Source organism: Apteryx rowi, unplaced genomic scaffold (assembly GCF_003343035.1).
Source record: "Apteryx rowi isolate R43461 unplaced genomic scaffold, aptRow1 scaffold_67, whole genome shotgun sequence".
NCBI classification, from domain to species: domain Eukaryota; kingdom Metazoa; phylum Chordata; class Aves; order Apterygiformes; family Apterygidae; genus Apteryx; species Apteryx rowi.
Genome location: NW_020450949.1, coordinates 495,614 through 512,328, shown reverse-complemented (window position 1 = coordinate 512,328; position 16,715 = coordinate 495,614). Strand labels below are relative to the sequence as shown.

At 42.1% G+C, this 16,715-nt stretch overlaps 1 protein-coding gene across 1 annotated transcript in view; it reads left to right on the top strand.

Annotated features, from left to right (window-relative positions):
• CAMTA1 (calmodulin binding transcription activator 1) overlaps positions 1–16,715 on the top strand; it is a 490,798-nt gene that overhangs the window by 172,074 nt on the left and 302,009 nt on the right. Inside the window, exon 5 of the mRNA XM_026085647.1 lies at positions 15,012–15,147. Coding sequence (XP_025941432.1) covers positions 15,012–15,147 — 136 coding nt within the window. The remainder of the gene's footprint in view (positions 1–15,011; positions 15,148–16,715) is intronic.

The following is a 16,715-nucleotide window of genomic DNA, read 5'->3' as shown; positions in this document are numbered from 1 at the left end:
AGGCCAGCAAGGCGTTGCGTGGAAGACGTCCACGCTCCGCTCCGACTAGTGAATTGGCCTGGATCAGAGGCCCCCCTTCTAGGAAGATTTTTGGAGCACTGTGGACCAAATTCATCTCTGAAGAGACATTTTTCCTGTTTATTTTTCTCTAAGCAGTCTTAGAAACTCTTGTAACTATTACCTGGTCTACTCTCGAAGACTAACCCTAGATGAAGGTAACCGTACTGGGAGCATTTATGTTGCAGAGCGTAGTTTGTACCAGATTTTCTTTTTAATTAACATACCTCACTACCAGGATATGTTGGTCACTACAGGGAGAAAGGGAAACTTGAGATATTGTCTCTAAGAGTTGTACAAACTGTCAGAAAAATTCCATCTTAAATCTTTCCCCAAAGGACAGAAATGCTTTTGTTTCGTGTGGTATGGGATGTTAGTAGATTCTCCTTGCACTTAAAAATATCTGCTGTGATACCCGTTTTGTAGATGTGGATGTTGCATTGGTGGTTTGGGGTTTTTTGTTTTTGTTTTTTTGGATTCAGGAAATGAAAATAAGGTATACAGAACTAAGTTGTCTTAAAATAAGTTTCTAAAAGTTAATTGAAGCCCTAGGTCCTTGGGGTAATGACTTCTCTCCATGGAGAGAGCAATCGATAACTCAGAACGGATGTTAACACAAAGCAGTTCTGGAAACCCTGTAGGTATATTGGAAAATACAGATCAGGCAAGGGCTATCCTCAGTACACTAACAGATACCAGGATGATTTATATGAAAACAGTTTAAAGCATTCACGAGTTGTAAGAACTAATTTTCAATAAATCCGACAGCAGTGCTATAGGAAGAAATGAAGGCAAAAGAAATTGCTGAAGGTTCTTGAGCAATAGAGATAGGTTCTAGTTCTCTTAAAACTATATTTAGATAAACAGAGTTGATATAATTCTTTTTTTTTCATGCCTTGTACTGTGATTTAGATCTATAGCATGTCATTATAACAAGAAATTATTTGCTGGAAGACTTTTTAGTATTTCCTTTGCATTCCACTTGATGACAATCTTAGTATTCTAGCTTTGGTCCTAAATTGTTGTGAAGAGCTTTCAGTTGCTTGGTATATTTAGAAGTCCATAAAAATTATTTCTGATTTCTTTTCCAAATCTGCTAGAGTTTAGAATTATCAGCATATCAGTTATCATGTTAAGTACAAGAAAATGTTCAGAATACTATTGTTAGCCTGTTGGTTGAGCTAAATATGTGGCTTTGGGACAATGCAGTTTCCAGAAGTATGTTCTGGCTTTAGTGAGCCTAATGACAAGGTACTAAAACCAAGTTCTGATCTATCACTTTGCTAGAAGGAAAGGAGCTTGTCATCTTTGTTGTATTAGAAAAACAGTGTATATAGTTATAACTGCCTTTCCATTCTCGACAGAAAAATACCTGGTGTGATTTAATTGGTAAATTTTCAAGTGACATTTAAATATTTAAGTGACATTTCAGAAAAGTTTAAAGTCTCTTGAACGTCAGAGATCATAAAAAGCCATCCGCTGACTGAATTTGTTTCAAAACTCTGCTTTACGATAAGCTGATCTTGGAAAGTGTATTTCCAGCTTTAGAATCTCAGTGGGGCTTTGTCTTTTTATTTTTGGGCTAGATGAGAGTAAGAAAAAAAGGTAAAGATAGTTTAGTTCTAGCCTGTGGATGGTTTTGTTTGTTTGTTGTCAAATAACTTTCTTGTTACGTTGTCCCAACAATAAAAGTTTAGAGAATCATATTCGAGGTAAATCACAGAATCATGGGGGGACTGATGCAACTGTATCACTTACATGTTCTAGAACTGCACCCGAGGCGATGTCCGATAGGGTTCGTACGTACCTGGGAAGTCAACGTCTGTACTGGGAGCCAACAATGGTTTGGACTCTGATCCAAAATCTGCTTGAACCTAATGGAAGTCCTTCACCAACATAAAGGGCTTTGTAGGGGGTTGCTTACTGAAGAGCTAATTTGGAAAGCATAGACCAGTGTTCCCAAATCAATATAGCATGTATTTATACAAGTACAACTACTTCGTGTACCAAAATGATTTAAAATAACACTTAACCTACGGACTCCCTAGAAATTCTTGCAACTGCTGTAATGTAACACTTCTTCAGTAGATGTTTATTTTCTTTTTGTAGATATATTTATGGTCTTGAGATGCAGATATTTGGGTTGAGAAGCGTATTGGATAAATGGAGACATAAGAACAAGTCACAAAGTGGTCTAGAATATTTTGCGGTTTTCCTAATACAAGTTTTTGCAGCGGAACTGCCTGACTTTTCTATTTCTAACCTCTGGTAAATTTTTACTATCCAATATTTGGGGCCATTCAAAATCATAATGGTACATAGAAATAGTTCCTGGGGAGATGTGGGGCGGGGGGTGGGAAGTACTGTGATTTGGCATTTGGCTGTGGATGCTTTCATAAGACTGCTGGTTCCCCTTGTACGGGGCCTTAAGGCACAAGTCACGTTAGATAAGGGTGACATCCGATGGCGCTATGGAGAGAGCGCAATGATGAGACCTCCAGAATCTACGGTAGGGAGAGCAGAGGAAGATGCTCATCGCTTGTGTCACAAGTAACGCATCCTCGTGAGAAGTGTCAGTATTGGAAAACTCTGTTTAGCCTCTTTTCTTTTTTTTCAGCTTTAATAATAAGAGAATTGCTAGGGGTGGAATTAATCAGACTGAATAATGATGATGTACAAAGATGCTGTATGAATCTTTTGTGGAATTCAGTCCTTGGCAGCAAAACAGGACACCGTCAAGCATAAGCGACAGAGTAGATGTTTACTTGAAAAGTCAAATCCTATCATTAGCTCTATTACTGTTATTAGTCCTATTATTATTATCGTTCCCTATTTTCCTACTAGTTATGTCAAGAACAAGTACAGAGAGCAAAGATGTGGAGGCATTTCCAGAGCATTCATGGAAACAGGCCTTAATAAAGAAGCAGGATCCATCAGTGTTGTTCCCAGGTGGAAACGCCTGCCACAGAGACATAACTGTTCAACTGTTTAGGACATACTTTATTCCTTTATAAGTCAGTAAAGCAGAAGATGTTACTTGCATTTAATCCTTGTAATGATGTACTGCAGAAACAGAAGTATCTGAAGGCTGAGGTTTCAGCAATGTATAGCCCTGGCACCCCTGAGCGTGGTTTGTTAATAGGTGTCCCAGCACACACAAACTGCCCAACGCTTTTATAGTGCTTTGTACCTTGTATTTCAGTTTTCAAAATTTATTCTAATCTTGGAAAAAAATGCTGTATATGGTAGCACACACACAGTCCTGCGATATGGTACGAAAGCTAACCTCGTACTGATACGCGCTTGTTCGGTCATGTTTTGTTGGAGCAGTAGGTAATTACTCTCATACTTCATCAATAAAACTAATGCTATTCATTAACAGTGAGGCTACATGCTGGAAAGAGGAGGTAAGGATTAAGTGTTATGGCCTACTGCTGCTATGAAAAGGAGCATCTAGATTCCAATTAATGTCCCCTTGATGGGATTATTCACTGCATTAGCTGCAACTCTGGATAAAATTGCTAAGTCTGTTATTTTAGACTTTAACTTCTTAAATTTTACAGATATGAAATAAATTCACTTTCATCTTAAATACAAATTATATTTAAAGCTGAACACTTAAAAAAAAAAAAAAGTGTATTTACATTTTTGGGTGATTTCTATCACTTCCCATATGGATTAGAAGACTATCTTCTAAAGTTTTAATTTTATATATGTAGAGTTGAATGGATCAGGTAAAGTTCAAACAGATGTAATTTAGGTTTCCTTCAGTTGACACACTAATAACCTCAACTTTAGGTGCAGGCAGCAGTGTCTTCAGGGGTTGGTGTAGCAGACTTTCCGTGCAGGATGACACATTACTGGGTCCTCAGGAGAAACTGTGAAATTTGAACATCTGTGTGAAGTTACTGTAACAGGCTTTTCTTCTGTTTGTGGTCGTGCAGATAAAGGCTGAACATAAACTAGGATTGCTTTTCTTCCAAGGTGAATAGGAGTTGCTGCCTTAGGGTAAAAGACAAGCTCTTCTTTGGGAGGAAAAAGTTTTATTAAAAAAATCATGTCTTTCTGTAATCTGTCAGTGATGCAACTGATAGGTAAGTTCCCTGAAGCCTAAAAACATTAGTCTGTGGAAACATAACTTTAAAATTTTTTGTCCGTATGAAAGAGCTATGCCTTTAAAAAGCTGTCTTCCGCAGAGATGGTTGAGTGCAAGGTTCCTTGACGTGACAAGGAAGATTAGCCCTCGGCAGGGGAGTAGCGTGGATAGCGGTGGGCAGGGTGGGCTCGCCGGTGGCGCCATGCCGAGAGGTGGATCTGGGGGCACCCGGATTTGCTGTGCTGCGACTGGAAGCGGTGGCTTCCAGGGCAATGAGTGAATACAAAGCCAGTCGAATTGCTTGAACGTCTCTTTGAGGTTCCAAAAGAGTCACCACATGATGCTTTTGCTTATTTCAGGTAAAACAATTGAACGAGCAGAATCTATTGTATTTTTTGGAGCTTAAAAAAAAAAACTTTTATAGAAATACTTGGACTTTTTTAAACATTAAAAAATTACAAGAGGAAAAAGGAGGAATAGTTCATATCGAAGTAAGGGATTCTTTTCAGTTAGTCCCATCTCCTGTTGTGGGGGTTAAAATTAACAAATGTGCTTTGTCAGCGTATCGCCCAGCAAGGAGGAGGGAACGCAAGAGGAGAGGGAGGAGGCGCGAGATCTTCCTCTCTGCCCGGTGTCGTGGTGCCCTTCGGAGGGGAGAGCCGAGCGCGGTGGCCGTCCCCACCGTGGAGCTGCCGGCACCTTTCCTCCGCAGCAGGAGGAAAGCGGGGAAGGAGCGTGCAGCGCCGTGCACGTGTCCCACTGCAGCTGGTGTGTTTGGGGCAGATGCAACCCTACTAGAGGGGCAGGGGAAGGTCCAAACCCATGTCCTTCAGATCCACCGCTGAAGTGGTGCGTTGCCCTCTGACAGAGGCACTGTGGTTGTGCATCCCCTTTTGGGTGACCTCTTACTTAATGTAGACCAGTTGATCTCTGCAGCCTCCTAAAACGACAGAGTTGCTGGATATCAGCTTGGCCAACTAAAGGTTTGCTCTAAAATGCTCTTTTGAAAAACCTTTGTCTGTTGCTGCTAGAGGTTTCTCTTTCAGTTTTTGATTTGGACTTTAATCTTCTGACAAGCCGTTGTACAGTGAGGGGAAAATACCAAGGTAAATGAAGACTTAGAGAACTGCATTTCTCAGGGGAGAAATAACTTCTGTCATCAAATTTTTTTCCCCTAGAAACAAGAAACGCAGTATTTCTAAAATCTTGATGTCAGTCAGAAGCAATCACAATTGACAGTCACTGTGCATCTCTCCTTGCCCTGCGAATAAGAGCTGCAATGCCAGGGCTTTAAAAGCCGCACGCAGTACAGAAAAAGAAATTAATGGACGGTTTACTGGAAATCCATCATCTGGAGCGTTTGATAGCACCCAGGTGGAGCAGAGCTCTAAAAGATAAAAATGCGTCTTCCCTGGACCGCTACATGACAAGGCTTTCGTTTGAACAGAGGGCATCTGAGAGCACTTGCTCCTGGCGCTTCTCTCCATTCACAGATTCAGCCATCTTTTGGTGCAGGTTTCCTTCCCTGCCTTTGTAGCTCTTGCATCTCTTCTGGGAGATGGGAAGAAGGAAGAGTTTGGCTTCAAATACAGCAGAGTCTCGTGTCCGTGCAGAAGGTAGCTGGTTTTCTGTTGAGCGGCTGGCTTATATGAATGATTGACACTGTTCCTCCTCTAGCTGAGGAAATGGGAAGCAGAAGTGGGTGTCGTGGGTGATGGGTCTTTGCTGCAAGACGAGCTTCAGAAGACTCCAGTGTTGTCAGATATGGCTGGGAACGGACCAAACGTGATTTCCAGCTAAATGAAGCAGTTCAGTGACACAAACTAAATAGTCGATTTGCTTAAAAGCATTATCCGAGTATCAGATGAGGGAATTATAGGACTGCATCACTGTGTTCAGGTGTTATTACGTAGATCCCTGTGTTATTTTAAAACATGCTGTGTTGAACACTATTTTTCTCAGTGCATTCGAAGAGGTACCTGATTTTCCTGGGACTATTCTTAGTCTTCTCTTTTTAGTTTAATTAACTTCAGGAGAATATTTTGTGGCATTAATTTTCTTTCAGTCTGACAGGATACTTCTTACAACACTAATCCTTTCTTGAACCGCCATCCCCTTCCACCTTGAATTGCAGCAGTTTTCTCCACCGAGAGCGAGGAAGGGTTTGCAAAGGCATCGGCTGGTGTTGATGGCGAGCTCCCACTGGGGTCTGGGGGAGGGACAGGCTACCTTAGCAGCCAAATACGTTTTAAACTCGGAAATGAAGAGAAGTAATGCATATACCCGGTGTGGTTGAGCTGGGATGTAATTGTGTTTCTTGCTGATTTATTTTTCTGCTTGCATCATTAATTTCAAGACTGACACGCTTGTTTGCACTGATGTAGAAAGTGAATAGTAGGATAACATATTTGAACTGTTTTAGCAAGAGGTTTGAACGAGATGTAAGCATAACAGGCAAAAGAAGGTGCAACTCTAAGTACCACCTGTGCCTTCAGTTCCTAGATGTGGGAGTGACCGTCTGGATATGGGCCATGGAAGCCTGTGTCCTTTTGGGGATGCGAGTAGGTAAATTGATGCTTGGTGGAGTTGCAGGTTGTGGTCAGCAGAGACACTCCCGCTAAGCATGCGTGGACTTAGACCTGCTTCCTTTTTTTGTAAGCTTTCCTACTTCTCGATGAAGATGTAGATTATGATAAGGAAGGGCTTTATGGATTTTTTTAAAATAGATTTCTTCATTATAATCATCCTGACGGCATTTCATTTTCTTGCTACCAATATGAAACTACTCACAACAAAAGAAGGAAACTTGCATGTTTTGCAACAGTTTGGACGTAAAAAAGCAAAATATATTTTGATGCGTTATAATAGTGCTGGCTCCTGACACATTAATGTCATTCCATGGCATGACATACCACGAGGTGCGTTGTGACCAAACAGGGCCAGCACACAACAAATCTGGGGAACATCTCCAGACATGTGCCACACTGAGAATGACCGCACTCCTGCCTTTGGGTGTGTTTTGGGAACTGACACAAAAACATTGAAGAAACAAGTGGGATGAATGACTTGTGTTCTGACACTCCCATGGATCAAATGGGGTATAGGCGTGAGTGATGTCAGTGTGGTGGATCGTGATGTCATCGGTTGTTCCTGCTGCGCTCCATGAGACCTAAACACGGTGCAGTCTGCATGTTCTTGTGTGACCTTGGTGGCCAACAGGACATCTCCGCAGACGAGAGTTCGCTTGTGCTTATTGCTAGTTTGTTTTACGCCTGCAGGAGGAATTGCATTTCTCAGGCTGAAGGCACGTTCAAGGAGTTCATCCTCTTTGCTGTTTGTCCTTGTTCGTTTGGCCATGAGGGTAATGATTCGGTACGATGATTCTGTTATAAACCTCTATCTCTCTTTTTTAGGACTTTCCTCAAAGACTCTAGCTTCAGTTTTCAGTTGGTTTGTGCATCAGTAGTTTTTTCCTTTGGGAGAATGGAAGTTAATTTCTCATTATTATCATACATAGATTCAGAACAGAGGACAGTCTTTTCTTGCTATCTCTTGACTGCATGATAACTTAAATCTAGAGGAATTCAAGCAAACAGTTTTGTAGGAAAAAGCATCCTCATGATGTAGGAGGAGCTATTTCTTGGTACTATATGTGGTGGGGGCAGCCGCTGCTTAGACATGCATATGGTATTAAAGTATCTGATTTACTCTTTCTACTGCCTGCGATACCCTTCTAAAGGAAGGAATAAAAAACCCAACAAACTCCACTGCTCATGTTTACAACAATATTGAAGTAAGTCTTCTGGCAAAGCCAGAAAAGATCACCCTGTAGAGTATTTCACTAGCTTTCACCCCGCTTTTGGGGACCCGAAGCTGACTGGAACAGTGTTCATCTCGCTGTGTGATGCTGTTCAGAAGCGTTTTCTGGGTTGGTGGAAAGCTCTGGGGTTCTGAGGCCTGTTGGCTTTGGCAGTGCCCTGTGAAAAGCTTCGAACCTAACTTTATATTTTTATTGTAAAGAAGTTAGCTGTTTTAAATGTCTGTCTTGCAGGATATTTAAATAATTATAGGATGGAATAGTAAAAAATGAATTTTGGAGGCACGGATGTAGAGGAAGAGTTCTGGCTGTTCTTGCTCTGTTGTCCCAGAAGAAGTTGTGGTGGCTTTGCACTATTTACAACTCTTCCCGCAACCTGCGCTCCCCAGGCAGTAAAACATAGTTTTCCATTAAATGATGTGTCTGACATTTACCAAATCTTAATGTGACAATTTAGAGGGAACTAGTTGCATTAAACAGCCTCATTAATATTGCAGTAATGTGATTAGGGGAACATCTTGGTCATTTAGGCCAAAGGGACTTTTATTTATGAGCCCAGTGGAGAGGCAGGTTTTTTTTTTTTTAACCCCYCCCCCCCCCCTTTTTTTTTTGTCTTGGAGCTAGAAGTAAACGTGAACGGCTAACTCGCAGCTCGTTGGCGCCATTGGTAGAGTTGGATGTGGTGTTGTGCCGCTCAATTAATGCTTGCGAAGCTGCGATTCTTGGATTGAGGGAGTTATGAAATTGCAGAGTATTGTCAGTGCTGCCTTCCTAGGGAGAAGACAGGAAGGATGTTTACACTAAGTGCACATGGAGTATGGCCATTACAGTACAAAGTGGGGCGCGGGAGGGCTGGGCGCGTGGCCTGCCTGTGCCAAAACAGCAATCGCCTTTCTGCGCATCGTGCCCTGGCTGCCGCCGCTCCGTGTCACACGTGTCCCGTTACCACCTGGCCCGGCGGCCGCTCGGATGAGCTCCGGGGCGCCAGGTGCCCCGGCCGGTCCCCCCTCGCGAGGAGCTTTCGCGGGGGTCCCAGCGTTGTTCTGGGACCCAAGGAGCCCCGGTCAGCCCCCTCGGGTCCCGACACCCAGCAACGGCGTTAGGTGACTGCTCTTTCTGAAAATAAATCTGAAAATGGAATCTCGTCTTTCCCGGAGCTGTAGCAGAAACAGAATTTGGGTAAAACCAGCTCTTCTGCTGCATTGCAAATTTATTTGAGAGCCGTGATGGTAAATAACTGAAGGAAGGAGGGAGGCATCTCGCATGTCGTCAGGACGGAAGACAAAAGGCTCCTGCGCTGTAATTATTCTTCCTGTCCTTTTCCCTCCTTCCCCCAGGCCACAGACAAGAAACCGAAATAGATACCAGGCAGCTTTTAAATGCCACAGACTCATAAAAGGAAGGAAATTCAAAGTTGCAGCTCCAGCTTCGTTCCTAGCTCTGCTCTGTTGGGTCTCCAGGCGAGCAGGGCGTCCCGCCAGCTCCACGCGGTGGGACTGGGGTCCCCGCGGTCTCAGGGCGGTTTGGGAAGTGCAGGACCACGCGCGTGTCTCTGCCTGCCGAGTCGCGAGAGCGGCGCCCGCTGCGCTGCGCTCCCCAGCTCGGCCGCAGGACACCCGTCTTGGTTCTTCATCCTCTGCGTGCGAGCCGTGTTTAGGGTAACGCGGCGTTCGGTATGTAATTAAAACTTTCAAAACCATCCACCTGACCCTCCGGTGCACCCTGCATGCCTCCGCTAAATAGCAATGGGGCTGTTATTTTGGGATATTTAGGCCTCTTTGTGGCAAAATGACAAATTATTTTATCTTGTATTAGACTATTAAGAAAATCTTACCATTGGCATACAGGTGAGGAGCTGCTGTATACTGTCATTTCACAGGCACAGGGTTTCTGATATATGTGATGAAAAGCTTGAGTTGCCTCCCAGCAAATTCCTCCTGAAAACTGCTATGGTATTTGCCGGGACGGTCTGTGCAACTCGTGCTTTTAGCTTTGCGTAATGTCACGTTCTGTTCCCTGCGCCTCCCTGCCTGGAGGGATGCAACCGCTTTGTCCAGGCTCATCCTCTTAGCTTCTGGCAAATGTATTTAACGCTAGTATGGAGAAAGTAAGTTGTCGTGTCTTGTAGACTCATTAATATTTTCCTCACAGTGGGAATCTTTTCCAGCCTTTTCTTTTCATGAGTTGCATGAGGCAATGATAATAATATACACTAACATAATAAAGATAGTATTTAATAATCACTGAAAGTCAGTTGTTAATTGATATATTTGACAGCAGTGAAAATAATATAAAAGTGTTGGAGAGGATGTTGAGAAACATTTTGTATTTTATATAGCTAGAACAAGTGGTTTTCCGTTTTTTAGAATGTACTTTAATCTGTGTCAGAGTAATCAGATGACACAAATACTTACGTTTTATAGGACTTCAGTAGTTAAATTGTATCACTGTCTATTAAATTACAACAATAGGTTGTTAATAAGTCATTTCAACCACTGTGGATTTTGGGTAGTGGGAAGGTCGCATATAGTATCCATGTAGCCAGCAGGGAAATAGCACTGTAACTGTCTCCCTGTACATATAGAAATTGAAGAATTATCAGAATAATCATGAATTCTGTCTAATACTGTGTAACCTGAAGGTGTATTTCTTTTATTTAATAAGACTCTATTCCATTTAGTTCTTTGGGTGTCTTTGGAAGGATAATGCATGTCCAGGTGGAAATAGACTTCTCAGTTGTTTTAGGTTATTCTGGTTTGTTTTCTTTCAGTTGTACAATAATATTAAAATACTATTTTATTATTTTTCAGTTTAGTCTTACATTAATGAAAAGAGGGCTATGTAGCTCAATCTAGTAGCTAATCAAATAAACCAAATTGCTGTTAATGTTCTAGTACTTATTATTGCTACGGTTCCAGGTGGAATTTAATACTAGGAGAAACGAGCGCTTTTCGGACTGCCAGCGTGCGGACGAGCCTGTGTTAGCTGCAGGCTGCTTAGAGCATGGCCGAGCAGTCGGTGCAACCACGGTCCCGGGATAACTCGTGCTCGGGTGTGCAAGAGCTTCTTCCCTCCTCCTGTAAGGTCTGGGTGCGAGTTCAGCCGCAGAAGCTCCGGGCGGGATCTGGATTTTGGTGGTGCCAGCTGCGCAGTCTGAGGACTTCTGTCAGGTCGCGATCTGCCGCGTCTGGGTGCTGGAGAAGTGTGGGAGATCCACGCTCTCTAGCCTCTCCTTGCAGCCGGAGAAATACAGTGGGAAAGTGCATCAGGCTGAAACTGCTTCTCATTTTATGGAGATATCTAAAAAGCAGGTGCTTTCTGCAAACACTAAACTATAAACTAACTTGATATACTGCTGTCAAAACCAGCAACTGCTTCAGAGATGGAGATTTTGTTTTATTTCGTACAAATCGTGACTGTATTTTCCAGTGACCTCTTACCGGGTTCTTTTTTATCCTAGAAATAAGGCAGCAGGAAGCGTGTGCGTTTTGGCTTTGCGAAATCGCGGTGCGTCCGTGTCGCCCAGCTGCTGGGTCTGCACGATCCCGCGCTCCGCTGGGCCCGGAGCGGCAGGAAAGGAGCCTTGTTCCCACGCGTACTCGGGTCATCCCATGGGCTTGCTTCCCGGCGTTCGCAGATATCCATGTTTTCTTTGCCACCTCCTGAGGCAGCTAGAATGAAACTAACAGAATAACGACTTGCCATGTCGTGAGTCCAGCATGTCCAAGCGACCCCCTCGGAAGAGAAATCGGAGCGCTGAGGGCGATAGCGGCGGGTGTAAGCCGAGAAACGTGGTAACTGCAAAGCCCGGGGGAAATGTGCGTTTTCCCCACGACCAGCCCATGGCTCTTCGTAATTCTAGCATACGTTTTCTGAAAATACCTGGGCTACGAGTGCTGAAACAAAACAGCAAATGGGGTTGTACAACCAGGTCCTGCCTCGCCACCACCTTTTTCATTACTCACCCTAAAAGTGCAGGTATCTTGTAAGCCGCGGGGCGTGTTTTTGAGACCATGATAAACAGGTATCTTTGTTTTGAGGAGAGTTTGAGCTGACACGTGAAATGACTAGAATTTCATAGAATAAACACCGAAACAAGATTTTTACGGAATTAATTCTCAATGTTGTTAAATGCTGTGGTTTCATTGACACCGAAATATTTATTTTCAGTGTGATGCATAGGAATAGAGAATAGTAGCAACCTCGGGTCCTTGGTTCTGGTCTCCTCAGAAGTTGGTGGGAGGAGGAAGAGAGAGTGTCTTGTGGGAACAGTGCCGATTTTCATTCATTCAGTTAAAAGCTGAATTTTTCTATTTTGGTAAAAATGCACTAATAATCACAAAGATCAAAGATCACTTCAGTCTTATAAATACACCAAAGTCAGGAGGTCTGGACTCTCGAGTCATTTTCCATTTTTTTGAGCAAGTTTTTCCTGTTTCCTGGACTTTTCCCTGAGGTTATTCATTGAACTGGATGTTTGGGGGTGATTTTTACTGCTTCATATGTTCTTGTATTGTGAGAACTGTCTGGATACAAAAACTTCCGTTTTCCCCCGATTATCCCATTTCTAGTCGCAGCCCATCCTACCTTTGTGCCTTTCCCGCAGTTTGGGAAGATGATCCCAACTGCCTGGAGCCCAAGGGCCCTCGCTAAGAGCATGAGGCAATAATGCAAGTGAGAGACCAGGCACCTTCTGGGATGGTTCCCTGGCGCCCCGCTAACGATGCGGGAAAACGAAGCACCCGTCGCTACCGCGTTATAAACTTGCTGCAATTTCGTTGCGCTGGTAAGACGCAGCGTGCTTTGGGGAAGGCGGTTTGCCATCCTTCAGCGAAGCCTTTTGGCAGTATTCACAATGCAAATATTCAATAAAAATGTCTTCTCTCTCCTCCCAATTCTAAAGAAACAAATAAGCACATTCTATGTATTTTATCTATTTTTCGCAAGATTCCTGTAAGAGTCGAGGCAGGTGTTGGTCTAGGTGTTATAATTGCCATAGCACGTGTTTGAAACATAACCTAAATCTGTTTCTAACAGATGGGCCTTGAAGAAATACGGATGTAGGCTGTGTCACATTTCTTGTGTTACTGAAGCCCTGTGTTCAGTACTGTATGACTCTGTCCAGTATTTGGGAGTAGAAAGTTTGTTTTCATACTGAAAGAGATTTTGTGCAGTTTCCTGCTCATGTTCATCAAATTTATGGTGTGGATATGCTTTAGTGTAATACGCAAGTGCATTCTTGGGGGAAAACATTGCATGTAAACTAGACAGGACATCATTTTTACATGCATGTGAAAATGCATACTTAAATACAGAAACAAAGGGACAGGTATATTGTTTTGTGTCAGCTTCTAGATTGCTGATGGTATTTGTTTTGATAGAGAAGGGTGATTATATTGGTTGATCTAGGTAATTTCCACTGCCTACAGTGGTAGACAGCTCTCAGTAGCCTATTTTCCTCAGTAAAAGGGCAACTTTATGCCCGTAATAGAGCATTGGGGTTAGTTACTCTATAATTAACAGCATTTCCAGTATTACTGCCTCATTAGTATGTAATAAACATTGGGTGAAGTCATCTGTCTCAAAATGGAGTGTTTTGTTGGTAGTTTGTTGAGAGAAGAATGAAGTGGAGACCCCTCACTTCCAGCGGGATTGCCCTTGGGCATTTCAGCACGGGCAGCGTTTCAAATGCTGATGTGGGAGGGGGGGAAAAGGATGCTTTTCTAGCTGGTCCACGCACTGTTTTTTACACCTTTTGGCATGGCATTGAAACCACAAACTAATGTTGTATGAACACAAACCACTTAATTTGGCTTATTTATTTAAAGAGCTTACTTGTCTTGGCTGGGAGCTAGGCTGGACCTCTCGGCTGGCAGCGAAAGCGGCAGCAGGGCTTGGCGATTCAGAAGGACTCTTTGCTCCATCTGAAAATCCAGGTACCAGCTGATAAAGTGTAAAAAGTTGAGGCTCACAAAGTGATGTGAAGTGTGTAGTTTGTGGGATTTTCCTCTCTCTCTCTCTCTCTCTCTCTCTTTTTAGAGGCTTCTTTCTGCTAATTTGTTTATCCAAGTTCAGGAGTTTTACTTTATCAAATGTCTCCAGCCAAAGCTTTCCTGTGAAAGTTGTTTATTGCTGCCACTGTTAATGTTGTTGTTTTTCTTTGTTCTTGGTGCTCTAAAGCCAAATTACTGTGACTAATGTACCACTGAATTTCTGCAGCATCTACAGTACTGCTGTCTACATGTGATGCATGGTGTCTTTTTAGTGATATTTTTTTAATATTACAGCAGAAATGCCCCTTTTGTGTATTGGCTTAGCATATGGCAAAACATTTCTGTGAAATATCTTAGTACACCAAAAAGATGTTAACTCCTGTCTTTACCTTGGACAAATGTCAGTGCTTCTCCGTTGATATTGTAAAGCACCAGTGTGGTTCCTAAGTGGAAAATGTTTTCAAGTGTCTTGAAGTCAAGGTGATAATCAAAAAAGAGAAAGTTATCCCGTGTTGTACCATTCATCTGAGTAGTGAAACCAATGTACAAACTAATGCTTTTTTTCTCTGGTTTTTGTTTATTGTGCTTTTAAGCCAACTTACTTGTTCTGGTGCTGCAATAAACGTAGTTGCTATCTAATCCTGACTGATGTGTTAAAAAGAGGAAGAGATGGTCTCTAATACAATAATAAGCATTTGTTTTTCCCAAGCCTTTCTTTCTTTCTGATCTTCCATGTGTAGCTCAGTCCAAGCATAATACATCATGTTCAGACACTGGCTATTTTACTATAAAGACCTTTTCTTTCCCCTTCTTATCATTGACACATTTAATTCATTAGGTACAAAATTCACAAGTAAATTTTTGTAGACTGTAAAATATAGTTTATCCAGTGAGCAGCAATGAAAGATTTTTAAAAAAAAAAAAGTATGCCAAATATGTTGTATTGCTTTTCTGTAGAAACTTTTACTGGTCTTCAGTGCCTTGCTTCAGTAATTCTTGTAGAGTGCTTTTTTTCTTTATGTAATTCAAAACTGTTTCTTGTTTTCAGACCGCAGAATGGTTCTATGATACTGTACAATAGGAAGAAGGTGAAATACAGGAAAGATGGATATTGCTGGAAAAAAAGGAAAGATGGGAAAACCACCAGAGAGGATCACATGAAACTGAAAGTCCAAGGAGTGGAGGTAGGAGAGCGAAGGGGCCACTTCTGAATGCTGGGTGGGCTGAAAGGCAATGTCTCCCCCAAATCACTCCGATTGTGGAATTGTCAGTACTTTCAGAATAATCCTTATTTGCTGAATTCCTGCTTTTTTTTCCTCCGAGAGAGAGAGAAAAAAAAGCATACACATGTTCTTTATTACAGATCTGGGCAAAACTTGAATATAGCTTTACCTTCTCATTGTGTTCCTGCTCTTTGCTTGTCATGAAGTTGCACAACTATACTGTTGAAGACACTGAAGTGTTGAAAAGTATCTTTTGGTAGAATACGTTTTTTTACAACAGGTATTTCCCAAAGACGACCGAACATCTCAAGGGTGGGTTGCTAGGCATTTGCAAGTATCCTCTGTCTTTTTTTTATGTGTAAGCAAGAATGCGTCGTATGTATATGACTTAGCCTAACAAAATGCTGGGTAGTTACTGGTAGTAATTGCCATAATTTTATGTATGTTTGTTAAGTATTGGTCTTACAGTATGCAGAAGTAAAGTTTCTGTTGAATTTGGACGAGGATTAGGCCCTATTTCAAAGTGTGTTTTGATACAGACCCTTGCTCTACTGATGTTACTTGGCAGTTTGGAGAAATTCAGAGATTGACTTCACCTGACACTATTTTCAGAATAAGACTGTTCAAAAATATGTGGTTGTTTGGCACAACTTCTCCTTGTTAAACTTTGTGTGAGGAAAAAAATCTCTTCGATCGCACTGACCATTACTGATGCTTGTAAGGTCTGCACAGGTGTGGGTAGAAAGTACATTTATTAAAATTTTTCTTTTCACTTTGTTAAGTGGGAATTACATTTTCTGGTAACAACAGTTCAACTACAAAGGCTTTACCTAGCTTAGTTCTTAAGAACTGTATTTCTTGCATTTCATTCCCAACTTTGGGCCAAAAATCCTAAAAGGGCGTTAGTGTGTAGTTGTAGCATTTAGCTATGTCATCAAGAAAGACTCTAATTTCAGCAAATGAACAGTGAAGTCATAAGGGTATATATTGGTGTAAGCTATTGATTTCTGCAGTTAATAGAATGTGTGCATCACTGGGGATCTGAAGCTGTGCCCAGTTACGCAGGCACAGCACAGAATAATTGGTAGTGTTTAATTCCACGCAAAATTTAACCCATTAATCTCTGGGTATATCTGATAATGCTCTGCCTGCATTGCTACCAACCGTGACAACAGAAGTGTTGCTTGTATTGCTCAGCCGTACCTGCATTAAATTCCAGATGGATACGCAAATATTGACCTTAATCACACTGAAGTCTAGAATCACCTGGAAAAGTCAAACACCTTCCCAAGATGATGTGCTTCTTCCAAATGTGTAGCTATATGGCCTGTTAGAGCAATTACTTCCACTTATTTCACTTTCACTTATTTTGTATTATGCTAGAAGTCATGGAAAAATGTGGAATTAGAAGGGATCTTGTGGATTATCAGGTCTAGGCTCTTGCTATTGCCAGCCATTAGGACATGCAACCCTTTCACCAGTTTATTAGTCTCCAGGTTAAAAACAGCCTAGTATCTCATACTCAGTAG